This window comes from Protopterus annectens, chromosome 3.part0 (assembly GCF_019279795.1).
Source record: "Protopterus annectens isolate FY-2018-M chromosome 3.part0, PAN1.0, whole genome shotgun sequence".
NCBI lineage: Eukaryota > Metazoa > Chordata > Ceratodontiformes > Protopteridae > Protopterus > Protopterus annectens.
This window is the reverse complement of record NC_056731.1, coordinates 594,576,290-594,590,128: the sequence shown is the minus strand read 5'-3', so window position 1 is coordinate 594,590,128 and position 13,839 is coordinate 594,576,290. Positions and strand designations below refer to the sequence as shown.

At 40.8% G+C, this 13,839-nt stretch overlaps 1 protein-coding gene across 13 annotated transcripts in view; it reads left to right on the top strand.

Moving 5' to 3' along the window:
• The window catches only part of ARPP21 (cAMP regulated phosphoprotein 21), a 1,402,215-nt gene that overhangs the window by 622,805 nt on the left and 765,571 nt on the right, over positions 1 to 13,839 (top strand). For all 13 annotated transcript variants that reach the window (XM_044065000.1, XM_044064996.1, XM_044064997.1 and 10 more), the window contains one exon: positions 11,642 to 11,750. In XM_044065000.1, the coding sequence (XP_043920935.1) occupies positions 11,642 to 11,750 (109 nt within the window). The remainder of the gene's footprint in view (positions 1 to 11,641; positions 11,751 to 13,839) is intronic.

The window sequence follows — 13,839 nt, the reverse complement described above, 5'->3', positions numbered from 1 at the left end:
CCCAAACATTCCCAGTGGTAGTTGTCTCTAAATGCCCTATATACTTGAATAAGATCTCCTGTACAAGTTCACATATTTTAGTTCATCATAATCACTTCAATTTTCACATCCATGGATACCCTTGTATATTTCTGCTGTACTCTTTCCAGTTTACTCATGTTTGTTTTCTTATAAGGTTTCCATATTGTTATTCTATAATCAAATTTGGATCTAATGTAACTAACAAACAATGACTTAATTTCTTATTTCTTAGACTTTATAAATATTTTTATATAATCTATAGTTCTGTAACTGTCATTAACCAGTTGGTTGATATGTTTAGAAAAACTCATAGCTGGATCTACCCATATACCCAGGTCCTTAAATGAATCTACAGTTTCAATCACTGTGTGCTGTATTAAATATTCACCTTTCAATTTGTGTGTCCCAAATCTCATAAGCTTAGTTTTGATGTATTCATCAGCATATTATGCTCCTGTGCCCAAATGGTCAATTTAGTCAAGTTCTTTTGCAGACATGCCTTATCTGTAACACATGTAATCAGTTTACCTATTTTTAGGTCATCTGCTTATAAACTGTAGAATGCTTCAGATGAAAATGTTAGGTCTGAAAGATACAATGTAAACAAGTAAGGGCCTAGGACAGAGCCCTGTGGGACACCCTGACTGTAACCAAGGATTTCACCTGTCCAGTTGGTGTGTGATACTTGCCATGTCCTATTTGTAAGCCATGCAGCCATCCATTTTATCAAGAGTCTATCAGTACGTTGTTGTACTAATTTATTGATCAGTGCTTTGTGTATTATCCTATCAAATGCAGACGTTAAATCTATATAAATTACATCACAGCACAGTTTTTCATTCATAGCTGTTAGTACATTGTTATAGAACATCATGTTACAGGTGATAATAGATCTATTTTCAACATATGCTTGCTGATCTATGGTTTCAAGTCCCAACCTATCCAGCTCTGACAATTACTTAGCCAATATTACCTTCTTCATTATTTTTCCCCGAACGTGAAAGTAGACTTAAGCGTCTGTATGACTCTGGGTTTGTCGTACTTCCCTTGCCCTTAAAGACAGGCTTAATAAGCACATGTGTCCAATCTTGAGGAATCTCTCCATATTTATAAGACCTAGTGAATAACAGATATAATGGTATCTCCCTTTTTAATTTCTCCAAATCTTTTGAGTTTCATATACCATGATGGGAATAGACCCCATTCCTAAGTCAAAGTATGATTAAAGTTCATGAAATGAGTATTGTTTCAATCTTTGCCAAAATTGCTCTTTGTAGCACCAGCACTGTGCCAAGTAATGACTCCTTCTGCAATTTGTATGGTGTTGCATAGACTCGTAACATATCTAAATGATTGTAGATTATTTTTTTATAAGACCTGTTGCTCCTACTACTTTTGGAACTGTCTGGGTATCTTTCTTCCACTTTACTCTCATTTCTGCTTGCAGATCATGATATTTTATGACTTTGTGTCTCTCTACACAAACCACTGTAGTCACTGGGTGTGATGATTTCAGTGATCAGTGCTACTTTTGTCTTCTTTTCATGGACCACTGTAATTGTTTTTCAAGCATCTATCTTTTGAACTGTTGGTAATGGGTAATCCCATGTGATATAAATGTCCTCATTTTCTTTGATGCTTTCTGGCTGATGTTTCCAGTGTTTTTCAGCCATTTCAATACCATAATGTTTGCACAATGCCCAGTGCAACAGTCTTGTTACGTTATTATGCCTTTCAGTATACAGTCCTTCTGCCATTAGTATATCACAACTAGCAACAAGGTGTACAACTGTTTCCAATTTGTTTTACAAAACCTACATTTGTCTGTTTCTCCCACATGTTCAATGGACTTTGTAAACCAGCGCATATGCAGCCCACTATCTTGGTCTGCCACTGTTAACCTTTCATCTCTTGGTTTGAATTTGTCTCTCCTTAACCATTCCTGCATTCGTTCCTGATCAACATGAGGTTCTTCCAGAAGTTTTCTATGCTTGCAACTATATTTATGTATTTTCCACATTTCTTGCCTTCTCACCTGGTCCTTCACCTTATATTCTTTCTTTTGTTTTTTGGCGCATTCAGCTGCTGCATGATTTTTATCTACTTTTGGTTTGATTTCCAGTCCTGCTTGACACCGATATGCTTCTGCTAGATTAAACAGAGAAGTCATCTTAGATTTATTCTCCTCATGTTTCAAAACTTTCACTACATTTGGGTCTTGTGAGGACAGCAGTTATGTGTTCATAGGTAGGTACTAGGCTATCTGCCCAAGGGCATTTATAAGCCTAGCCAGAGTGTGTCGGCTTTTGCCACCCCATTGATTAATTAACTGATCCTCTGTCAAGCAGAGCCAATGAAGTGATCCCAGGGGTGTATTTTCTGTTATCAATCCACAAAGACACGAAGCTCCACCAAAAAGTTTAATGAACAACAAGGCACTGCACAGATCTCCAACACTGACCTAGGTTTCGTCCTGTGGACTTCTTCAGAGTGTTGTTCATTAAACTTTTTGGTGGAGCTTCGTGTCTTCGTGGATTGATATCATAGCTGTTTTGGTTTTCTGGTTTGTGTATTTTCTGTTACCCATCCACTCAACAAGGTTTCTCTTGAAGACTGTTAGTGAGGGGCTCTGCCTGATGTAATTTGGAATTTTGTTCCAAAGCATGGGGAGTCTCTGTGACAGGAGTCTATCCCTCCAGCATGTTCTATTTATTGTTGTGGCGAGGTTTAGCTCACTAGAGTGTGTGGCTCGCAGTGACTTGGATTTCTTTAGGTGGAACATGTCCATCAATTCTGAGTTGGACATGGCTTTGTAAGTCAGCCAGAGATTACCTCTGAGTAAGCGATATGCCACTGAGTACAGCCAGAGTTTTTTCAGTCGGGCTGCATAGGACATATGTTTGAGACCAGTAATCCTCATGGTGAGGTACATTTGTGGTCTTTCTAGCTGTTGGAAGTGTCTTGTGAGGTACATCCCAAATGGGGCATTGTACTCTATGATGGGTCTGAGTGACGAGTAGAGGGGCATTATAACCTCTTTATTTCTAGATGCGAACCCTTTAGTAATTAGATTGGCCACATAGAAGGATTTCCTAACTACTTTGGCAATATGATTGTCAAAGGAGAGATTACTATCTACCTGGGTCCCCAGATCTCGTATTACCTTTTCTGTATTAAGGGGGCTTCCACCTATGTGGTAATTCGTGGGTGTTTTGTTTTTCCCAAACGGGATGACTATGCATTTTTTGGAATTTAACTTGAGGCCATGACTTTGACTCCAGGTGTCCGTCTCAGTAAAGCCCTTTTGGAGGATGTCCCTGTCAGCCGGAGAGTCAATCATGGCTCCCAGTTTGCAGTCATCAGTGAACTTGGTTAGCCATAGTCCTCCTGTGTTTGCCTGTACTTCTAAGAAGTAGATGCCGAACAGTAGGGGTCCCAGGACTGAGCCTTGCGGGACACCACTTGTGACTGGTTTGGAGTCGGACCTGGAGCCCGCTATTCTTACCGCGTGAGTTCTGTCTGTAAGCCAGTTGGCAACCCATCTTGTGACGTAGGGGTTTATGTTCAGGCTGGTGAGTTTTTCTGTAATACCCGAGTGGGGAATGGTGTCAAAAGCCTTGGCAAGGTCAAGGTAGGCTGTGTGAACCACCTTTCCCTCGTCTATGGCCCTGGTGACTGTCTCGAAGAAGTCAACCAGATTTAGTAGGCATGATCTGACCTTAACAAAGCCGAACTGGGTCAGATCAAGTGTTTGGAGGTTCCCAATGTCTTTGTTAATGAGTTCCATGATGATGCACTCCATAGCCTTGCAGACCCAGGGTAGTCAGGCTTATGGGGCGATAGTTACCAGGGTCAGTTGTGGCCCCCTCCTTTTGTGGAGAGGAATAACCGTTGCTGTGCGCCATTGTATGGGCACATAGCTTGTGGAGAGACTGAGGTTGAACAGCGTGTTTAGGTGGGGGGTTAGTTCGTTCTGTAGTTCATGCAAGACGCAGCCTGGGACACCATCTGGTCCCATTGACGCTGTGTTTTGGGCTTTTGAAAGGGCTGTTTTCACCTGTGCATCTGTGATTTTTTGGGACAGTACACTTTTCCGGTATTGTTGTGGGCCCTTTTGTAGGTGAGAGGGGGGTGAAGTTTGCACTGAGTCTATCTGCCAGGATGTTGGCAATATCAGTAGGTTCAGTATATTTTGTGCTATTTTGCTCTAGTTCAGTGCATATCTGTGAGTTGCCACTTAGATTCTTAACATAGCTAAAGAAGGCTTTGTGGTTATCTTTTGAATCCTTGGCTATTTTTCTTTCGAAGTTAGCCTTGGATGATTTCATGAGGGACTTCAATTTCTTACTGATACTGATCAGGGATGCCTTTCCTTCTTGGAATTTGCTTTTTGTCTGAACTAGTGTACTCCTTCTATTGTATAGCCTGTTTATTGCAGGAGTCCACCAAACTGGTTTCCTTCACTTAGAGGAGTGAGTCTTGGTTTTGCTAAGGATGGCATGATCCATGCATCCTTGTAGGTGCTCATAGAGTGCATTTGTAAAGGTTTCTGCATCTTGGGCAGAGTTATCCTTTAGCGTGGGAGCTGTGAAACTTACCACCTCGGTCTTCAGTAAGGTGAAGTTTGCTTTAGAAAAGTTTTTTTACTGTTTTTTCCTTAGTTGGAGGTGGTGATGGAGTGTGGACATCAGAGAGATTAGTTTATGGTCTGATCTAACCAGTGACGGGTTGACCTCTGGTGTGGAACACCTGTCGCCCATGTTGGCGATGACCAGGTCCAGTATGTTTTCACCTCTGGTAGGGGAGTTTACCAGCTGATCCAGGGCATTTGAGTTGATGAATTCCAGGAAGCGCTGGGCCTGGGAATTTGTACTCGAGTAGTTTTCCCAGTGAATGGTAGGGTAATTGAAATCACCCAATATCAGGGTGTTTGGTAGAACCTTCATGTTTTCCAATATCTCCAGAAAGGTGGAGTGGTGGTCCTGGGTCATGGAGGGTGGTCTGTAGCAGGCCACAATTTGCATTGCAGATTTGCCCGATGTTAGTTGCACATGGATGATCTCAGAGGTATCATGCTGCGCCACTAACCTGGAGGTGTAGGTATCCTTGATGAATATGAATACACCCCCTTCTTTTGTGTTTCGGTCTGTGTTCTGTGGCCGAAACGTGGTATGAGTTGTAGCCTGGTAGTGCTGGGGTGCTCTCTGGAGCCTTGAACCAGGGTTCAGTTACTGCACAGATGTCTATGTTCTCCATACTGAGGAGTGCTTCGAGCACATGCATTTTGAGATTTAAACTCCTGGCATTGAGTCACATAACCCTCAGTTTTTTGTTAATTGTGCTGTTTACGGAGGTGGGCTTGACTTTTGAGCCTTGCCTAAAAAAAGCACTATGGGGGCAGCAAGAGCCTTGGCCAGTATTCGAAAGCCTAGGGGGTGACAGGTGCAAGCCGTCTCTTGCGAAGCAACACAGCTTGTCGAGCATGTCGTCCCAGGCTGTCAGACACTGGATCACCTTTGAATGACACCAGAAGCTTAGCCAGTTGTTGAAATTGATCATTTTTTCTTTATACTGAGGTATCATTCTTGGTGAGGGCAGGATGCTACTCAGGGTCAGGGTCATACCAGCCTGGGCTACATGATCAGAGAGCTCTTCCATGTCTCTTTTCATGTAGTCCAGGAAGGTACATCTCAGGTCATTCATGCCAACATGAACAATGGCAGTCATATTTGTACTTGTTCTGGAGTGACCTGAGTGCTTGTGTTATGTGGTGGATTCTGGCTCCCGACAGGCATCTAACAGTAACCTTCTGCTTGTCCAGCCTAGAGAGTGGGACGTCAGTGTGCCTGACTATAGAGTCACCTATTACTAGGGTGTTAGGTATGTTTTTTTCGCCTTAAGGGCTGTGATTGTGCAGCACACTGATTTTGTGTTTTACATGTTGTTTGGTTTGTGACGGGAAGTGCAGGTTGTTCTGGTGTCTGCTTTGGAAGTCTCTGATGCTTTTGCAGGTTTTTATTTAGAGCCTCCGAGTTTGATTTTGTGTATTTATGTGTATTTTTTGCCAGTGCTGTTTTAGTAGGTCTCTGTGCGGCTGGAGTTGTGGTGCAAGTGTTAACCTTGTCTGTTCCAGTCCTGGGTGGAGACAGCTTAGTTTCCAGTTTGGCTGTGTAATTGCACCTCTCGCATATGTTAGTGTTTTGTGGTAGGAGGAGAGGGTTGTCTGTGTACATGAGGCAGTTGTAACATAGCCTCAGGATACCCAGATTCACCAGCTGGACTGGAGAGTGCACCTGAAGTTGCCCTTTGGTCATGCCTGCCTCACCTAGGCCTCTCTAAGCCTCCACCCAACCCAACAACCTAAGGGTCCACAATATAGCCCTGTTTGTCCGGCTGTTCAAGTCTGTATCTCTTTAAATTATATATATAACTACTTGCTTGCTTTATTTTGCCTTTAATCGTCAGTGTATTTACTTGTTTCAACTTCGTCCTTGTATTTGTTTATGTAACCATGATCTTGGAGCTTTTCTCCCCGGGCCTCCACTGAAAATGGACATGTATCCAGTTGGACTAGCCTGGTCAACAAATGTAAAATAAAATAAATAAATAAAATAAATAAATAAAGGTGAGCTGCTTAGTCACTTGGTTGGTGAGGGGTGAATAAAGAGCCTTGCCCTGCTGGGCAATCAATGTCAGGGTATATTAGTGCTTGCTATTAGGTCTGAGCAAGTGCTGGGCTGTAAGATGCTTTTTGAGTGCTTAGGTTGAGAGTTAGACTAGTTTCAAGGGAAAAACTGAAGAGGAGACTTAGTGGAGCCGTTATTAATTTAACCATAGCTAACAGGCTCTGCCCGGTGTGCAAAACCATGCAAACACAGTTTTTATAGTAGGGAAATGAAAGAGATAGATAGAAATTAGCCCAAAATGTCCAACAGCTACTAACTTCTGGGCTGGAACCACTCCTCCAGGGACAGATGGGTTGCTCAAAGCTCCCTTCTCTCACAGGTGAACAGAGAAACTTCCTTCTATCCAAGTAAGGTATGGGCAACTCAGAAACTAGTATCACAGCCCTGAATTCAGCAGTAGCCTGAAAACTGGACTATATTAGCTTAGAAAGGCGGGAAACAAGGATTTTTTTTTTTTTTTTTTTTTTTTAAAGATAAGGCAAAAACAGTAAAAAATACACTTAAACAGCTTTAAATGACTACAAACGATCAGAAAAGGCTATTGCACTTTAGTGTGTAGCCTACAACAGTTAAACAAATTATTTAAACAAAAAGTAACTTTTTAAATGTGCAGGCAGTCAGGTAAGTACAATATGTGAAAAAACAAGCTTTTAAATCACAATAAACGCTGGAAAATCTGCATTTACGTGGAAAACAGTTAAGTACAACAAGAAAGTACAGAAAACTGATAATCACTCCAAAGTCTCTGTCCTAAGCTAGAAGGCTTGTATCAGTTTAAGGCTTTCTAGTGCTACCCAGTAGGTTAGTTATAGGAAAGATGGGGAAAAAAGTGCAGATGTGGTCTTTTAATCCAGAAAGTTGAAAGAGATGGACAAACTGTCCAAATGGTCAATAAGCTACAATTTCTGGGCCAAGAACCTCTCCTCTCATGGTAAACAGGCTACCTATTGCTTACCACTCCCACTGATATGCTAGAGGGCTTTCCTCTAACACAGAAAGGCTTGCGGGGCTCAGAAGCTTACCAACAGTCCTGGATACAGCAACTCTGTATCTGGACTAGGCTAGTTACCGGAAAGGTGGGAAACAAGCGCAAGTGCAGCTTTTAAACCAGAACATTGAAAGAGATGGAGAAAAACTGCCCAAATGGCTAGTAGCTACAATTTCTGGGCCAGGAACCACTCCTCTTCTGGTAAATAGGCTACCTAATGCTTACCACTCCCACTGATAAGCTAGAAGGCTTCTCTCCAACACAGAAAGGTTTGGGGGGGGGGGCTCAGAAGCTTACAAAGAGTCCTGGAATACAGCAAATCTGTACCTGGACTAGACTAGTTACAGGAAAGGTGGGGTACAAGTACAAACATAGGCTTTTAAGCCAGCAAGTTGAAAGAGATGGAAAACTACCCAAACGGCCAAATAAACTACAATTTCTGGGCCAAAACTCACTCTTCCCTTGGAGGATAGGCTACCTAGTGCTTACCACTCTCCCACTGGTGTGGGAGTGTGGAGTCCCACGATTGCAGATCTATACATGTAATCAATTTCAAGAAGGCCCATCCCTCCTTTGGAACAGGGTATTTATAATCTTGGTATACACTGATTTTTTATAAATCATTTGGTGAGCATGAAGCATCCTTCATGTTTTCCTTTCTAATCTGTCCAACATGTTTTGGGACCAGTTAATTACTCCAAAACTATAAGTTAGGACAGGAAGAGCAAATTGGTTTATAACTTGGATTTTGTTCCTAGATGTCAACAATGTTTTCAGGATTAATTTGTCTTCTAAAGTATTCCTTACTAAGTTTTATTCACATTTGTTCATGTTTTTTTGCTGATCCTTCAAGTCCCAAATATTTGTCCACTCCCTCTTGCTCAAGTTCTTTTATATCACATTCTTGTCCCAAACTGATGTTTTCCTGGTGTTGCAATTTTTTTGCTTTAAAGGTTGCTTTTGCAAATTTATCAAGACCAAATGACATTTTTATATCATCTGAAAAAGGTTTGACAACCTGCAGTTGTGCTTTCAGGTCTTCATCTAATGAGCTATACTGTTTTAAATAATTGACAAAGAGAAGGTGAGAAGTCTTGTATATCTTGTGTCTAGAAATTCTGGGCTTTTTGCATAATAGTAACAATACATAATTTCTTTCTTGTCTTAAATAGTCCACTTTATCATTTTTATGGCTTTTCTTTGGCCTGTCAGTTTTTGTGATTTTTGTGGACTACTATGTCCTTCTACAATGGGGGGGGGGGGTCATCCACTACCTGCCTGGCCTCAGTGTAGGAATATTTCCATATTTTGAAGATATTACCAGTATATCAGTTAGTCTGTTAGTCTGTTAGCTTATTTTCCTGACTGTCAACTCCGGGGGTCAGACGTTCAATCATGACTTGCAGTAATACTCTGTGTGGAATTTGTGTGTTCTCACTGTACATGTTTGGGTTTTCTTCAGGTGCTCTGGTTTCTTCCCACTTTCCAGAAGTATGTGAGTTAACCGATTAAACAGTTTTTGTGTGTGTATATCTACACATATGTTCATAGGTGTGTACTAGGTTAATGGCCCTGGGGCCTTTACAAGCTTAGCCGTAGGATTAACCTGGCATCCTGCCTCTCGACCTTAGTTCCCACTGCCTCTCTCTAGTAGAGCCACTGGAGTTATCCCCGGGGTGAATTTTCTATTCCCCATCTACTCATCAAGATTACTCTTGAGTCTGTCCATATAGGACAAGTGTTTGAGGCCTAGGGTCCTCTTTGTGAGGTACTTTTGCAGCGTCTCCAGTTGTTGCAGGTGTCTAGTGAGGTACATGCCAAATGGAGCATTGTACTCGATGATTGGACTAATGAGGGAAGAGTAGAGGGAGATAATGACCTCTTTCTTCCTGGATGCAAAACCCTTTGTGCCACATAGGACTTTCTGACCACAGTGGTAATGTGGTTATCAAAAGAGAGGTTGCTGTCAACCTGTGTTCCCAAATCTCTTATAATGCCTTCTGTGTTCAGTGGACTACCATTAATGGAGTAATTCATGGGAACTGGGTTTTTCCCAAAGGGGATGATGACACAATTTTTGGCATTGAGCTTAAGGCCATGGTTCTGACACCAGTCGTTGGTCACAGTGAGGCCAATTCTGTAGGATGTCAACATCACTTGGGGAGTTAATAATAGCTCCCAACTTGCAAGTGTCTGTGAACTTTGTTAGACAGAGTCCCTTCGTGTTGGCCAGGATACCAACTCCAAGATTACACTACAGTGTGTAATGTGTGTGCATGTGTTACAATATAATTCAATGTGTTGAACAAGTGAAAAACACAACTGGTCAGTCACCAACCAATCCCTGGCTGTACCCCCACACCCCCTGCTAATTGTATACACCAACTTCAAAATCAGCCTACACTGTAGAAATGGCAAATTCCTTGATCCCTACCGTACCACAGTCTCGCACAGAAAAAAAGCCTGTACGTATGATTAGCTGACTCTCAATCAGCTGTACCAGCTTTTCTTATGTTTGTTGTATTTATATTGTCATTGAGTTTTCAGAAACTCGAAATTCATATATTTGAGACCATATGATCAAGTTTCCAAAAAACAAATCTACATTTTTGTAACTCTGAGATTGCACTACAGTGGGGAAAAGGGTTAATTGCCTGGTCTCCACTGTACCGTGATCTATATAGAAGTGCTTCAATGGGGAATTCACCCTTTTTCTCACTGTAGTGTAATCTCGTAGTTGGTATACATAATTTGCATGGGGTGTTGGTGCTTGGGGACATGCCCCCTGCAAAAACATAGACTTGTTCTTTTTTTTTTTTAACTTTTCTGAAACTCAGTCATATGGTCTCAACCATCTGAATTATATAATATATATATATGGGTCTACTTCTGTTTTCTGAAAACACAGTTTGTCGAGAAACAGAAGGTCGGACCCACTTAAGCGAAAGTGCACTCCATCGGCAGTGTATTAAAATAATAATTGATGGAATGCCTTTACACATGGCTACCACCAGATGGTCAATGCCAAAATCAGACTGACTATACACTTTACAGTCAGAAATAGAAGAGTTCTATACATTCGCCGAATCACAGGAAATATATCCTTTTCCCCACTTTAGTGCAATCTCTGAGTTAGTATATTTAAGTAGGGGGTTGTGGGGGGTGCAGGGGTGCTTGCCCCCTTGCAAAACAGTGTTTATAGTAGTTTTTTTATTTTATTTTTCCAATTCACTGAATCATCTTTTGCTAAAGTGCACTTTCGCAAAAGTGGGGTTCTACTTTTGTTTTTCGAGATTGTGAAATTTCGATAAAAGTAGACACATATATATATATATATATATATATATATATATATATATATATATAATGTGTGTGGGTGTGTGTGTGTGGATGAAAGTATGTGTGTGTGTGTGTGTGTGTGTGTGTGTGTGTGTGTGTGTGTGTATATATATATATATATATATATATATATATATGTATTATCTATGTAGTATCTAAATTTTCTCTTGCAGCTAGAATGCAGCTGAAAATGGACTGTGAATAGACATATTTGTTTATTTGGATAAAGCATTAAAAAAAAGAAAAATTGAGAAAAGGCACAGCTGATCAGAACATAGGAGTCAGAGGATAACTGTGGATTTCAAGAGCTGCCACAGAGCCTGTGGTGCATTCTTTTAGCAAAGCTAGATACAGCAAATGTCTGTCCACATGTATGACCACATAATGCTAAGTATTGAAATTAATGCTATACATTTAAGCTATGTCAGATTTGGAAGTGCTTGCATGTGTAAGGAAACTTATTTCTTGAAGCACTTTAGCCTCTAGCATTGTTTAAAATGCATCTTGTTGATTTTTCCATTTTATTTTTTGGGTATTATGCAGATACGATTTCAAAACTGAATGTTAGTAAATACAGTGACAACTCTTTATTCTTTTGTGCTGGCAGACCAGAACAAAGATTTGGAGAACACATTAAAGATGATCAAAGTGACGAGTCTCAAAAGCGTTTTATCTTGAAACGAGATAATTCTAGTATAGATAAAGAAGATAATCAGGTGAGTTTCATACCTGTAAAATTTTAAAAACCATGCATGATATTTGTCTTAAGGCAGTGTATTAAAATAATAATTGATGGAATGACTTTACACATGGCTACCACCAGATGGTCAGTGCCAAAATCAGACTGACTATACACTTTACAGTCAGAAATGGAAGGGTTCTATACATTCAGCAAAAATAGCACTTGGAGTTGACTCTGGCTCAGACTATCAGCTTGTAACTCCAAGTATTAGAACTAGATTATAGAAAAGAAGACATGCATCTAGACCAGTAAGATATGGGATCATCAGTATTCCAAGTGAACAGGTGGAGGAGGTGTAGACTAGAATTAAGGGATCAGACCTGGTAATAGACCACCTGAAAAAAGTATGGGCAGAAGTTTTTTATAATGGAGGTGCATCAAAATATTCCAAACTGAAAGAAGCCTAAAAAGCTAAAATGGCGGTCTAAGGAGGCATTAGAACTAGTTGAAGAAAGAAGGAGAGCAAAAGGCAGTGTGGATATGAAAAATATGTCAAACTGAATGCTGACTTTCAGAGAATAGCAAGGAGACACAGAGTGGCATGTGTAAATGAACAATAGAGTGGGAAAGACGAGAGATCTGTTAAAGAAGAAAGAGTAGTAATATTAAAGGAGACTTCCAGGTAAAAAATGGGCATAATGAAATACAAAGATAAGAAGGACCTAAATAAAGCCGAACATATGAACCAGAGGTAGCAGGAATATACAGAAGAAACTGTTTAAGAAGGACCCTAGTATCACTGATGCATATGATGGTATGTTCTCCAATTTAGAATTGGACACCCTAGAAAGTGAATGTAAATGGACCCCAGAAAAATCTTACCTAATAACAAAGCCATGTGAAGTAATGGAATTCTAGCAGAATTCCTTAAAAATTTATAAAATGATGCTGTTACAGTGCTACATGAAATTTTCCTGCAAATTTTGGAAACATGACTATTGCCAATAGACTGGAAAATGTTGATTTATGTTCCAGCCAAACAAAAGCGCAGTGCTGAAGAATGCACAAATTATCAAGAAAATGCAATGTTTAAAATACCAATGAGATAATGCTCAAAGTCCTGCAAGCTAGATGCCAGCAGCATGTGGACTGAGAACAGCCAGATGGACAGACTGATTTTTGAAGGGGCAGAGGCACCAGATATCAAATTACCAACACCCACTGGATGTTAGACAAAGCAAGGGAGACCCAGAATTTTTTTTCCTGCTTTATTGACTACTCTAAAGCATTTGACTACATCGACCATGATAAAGTTTGGCAGATTAGAAATAGGGTACTAGGCCACCTTTGTGTCTTGTAGAATTTGTATGCAGAAGAAGCAGCAATACATCAAACCAAATATGGAATAAATTGTTTATTGTTTGTCCCCTGCATCATCTTCATAGCACTGCTACCCAGTGCCCATATTCATGCTAGGTATACTAGCAGCTCTGTACCCCTTGTCATACTCTGCTTACTGCTGGGACTGGTCATGCAACCTAAGTGTGTCCTGGGGAGGTCTCTGATTACATGCTTATTTTTAGCTATGAACTTCCGACTATCCCCCCATGCAGTTCTGTGTTGATGCACATTGGGCAGGTATGCAATAGGGGTGTGCAGCACATCACCCTGACTCTGGCAGCTGAGCCATACCAATAGCCCTATCCCACTTGAAATACACCCCCTTATGCAATGTCCCTAGCCTCTGCCAGGGATTGTAGCTGGGAATTCCCACATAACCACCAATCATCCCTTGCCATTCTGCCAGTCATCTGAGCTGCTAATTGAAACTGGGTCTACTGGGCTGTAGTCAGGGCTTTATCCTTCTATGCCACCAGAGTGGCCTCTGCAGTAAATGACTTATTCAAGACTGAGAAAGGAGTAGAACATGTACTATATGGCACAGTTGAAACTTGCAAAAGCAATGCCCTTCTTATCCAGTTTGTATGGAGAGTATATCAAGCAAAATGCTGATTTACTCAAATTAGATGCTGGGAGAAATATTAACAACTTCAGATATGCAACTGATATTACTCTACTGACTGATAGTAAGGAAGAGACAAAGAGCCTGTTGACGAAGGTGA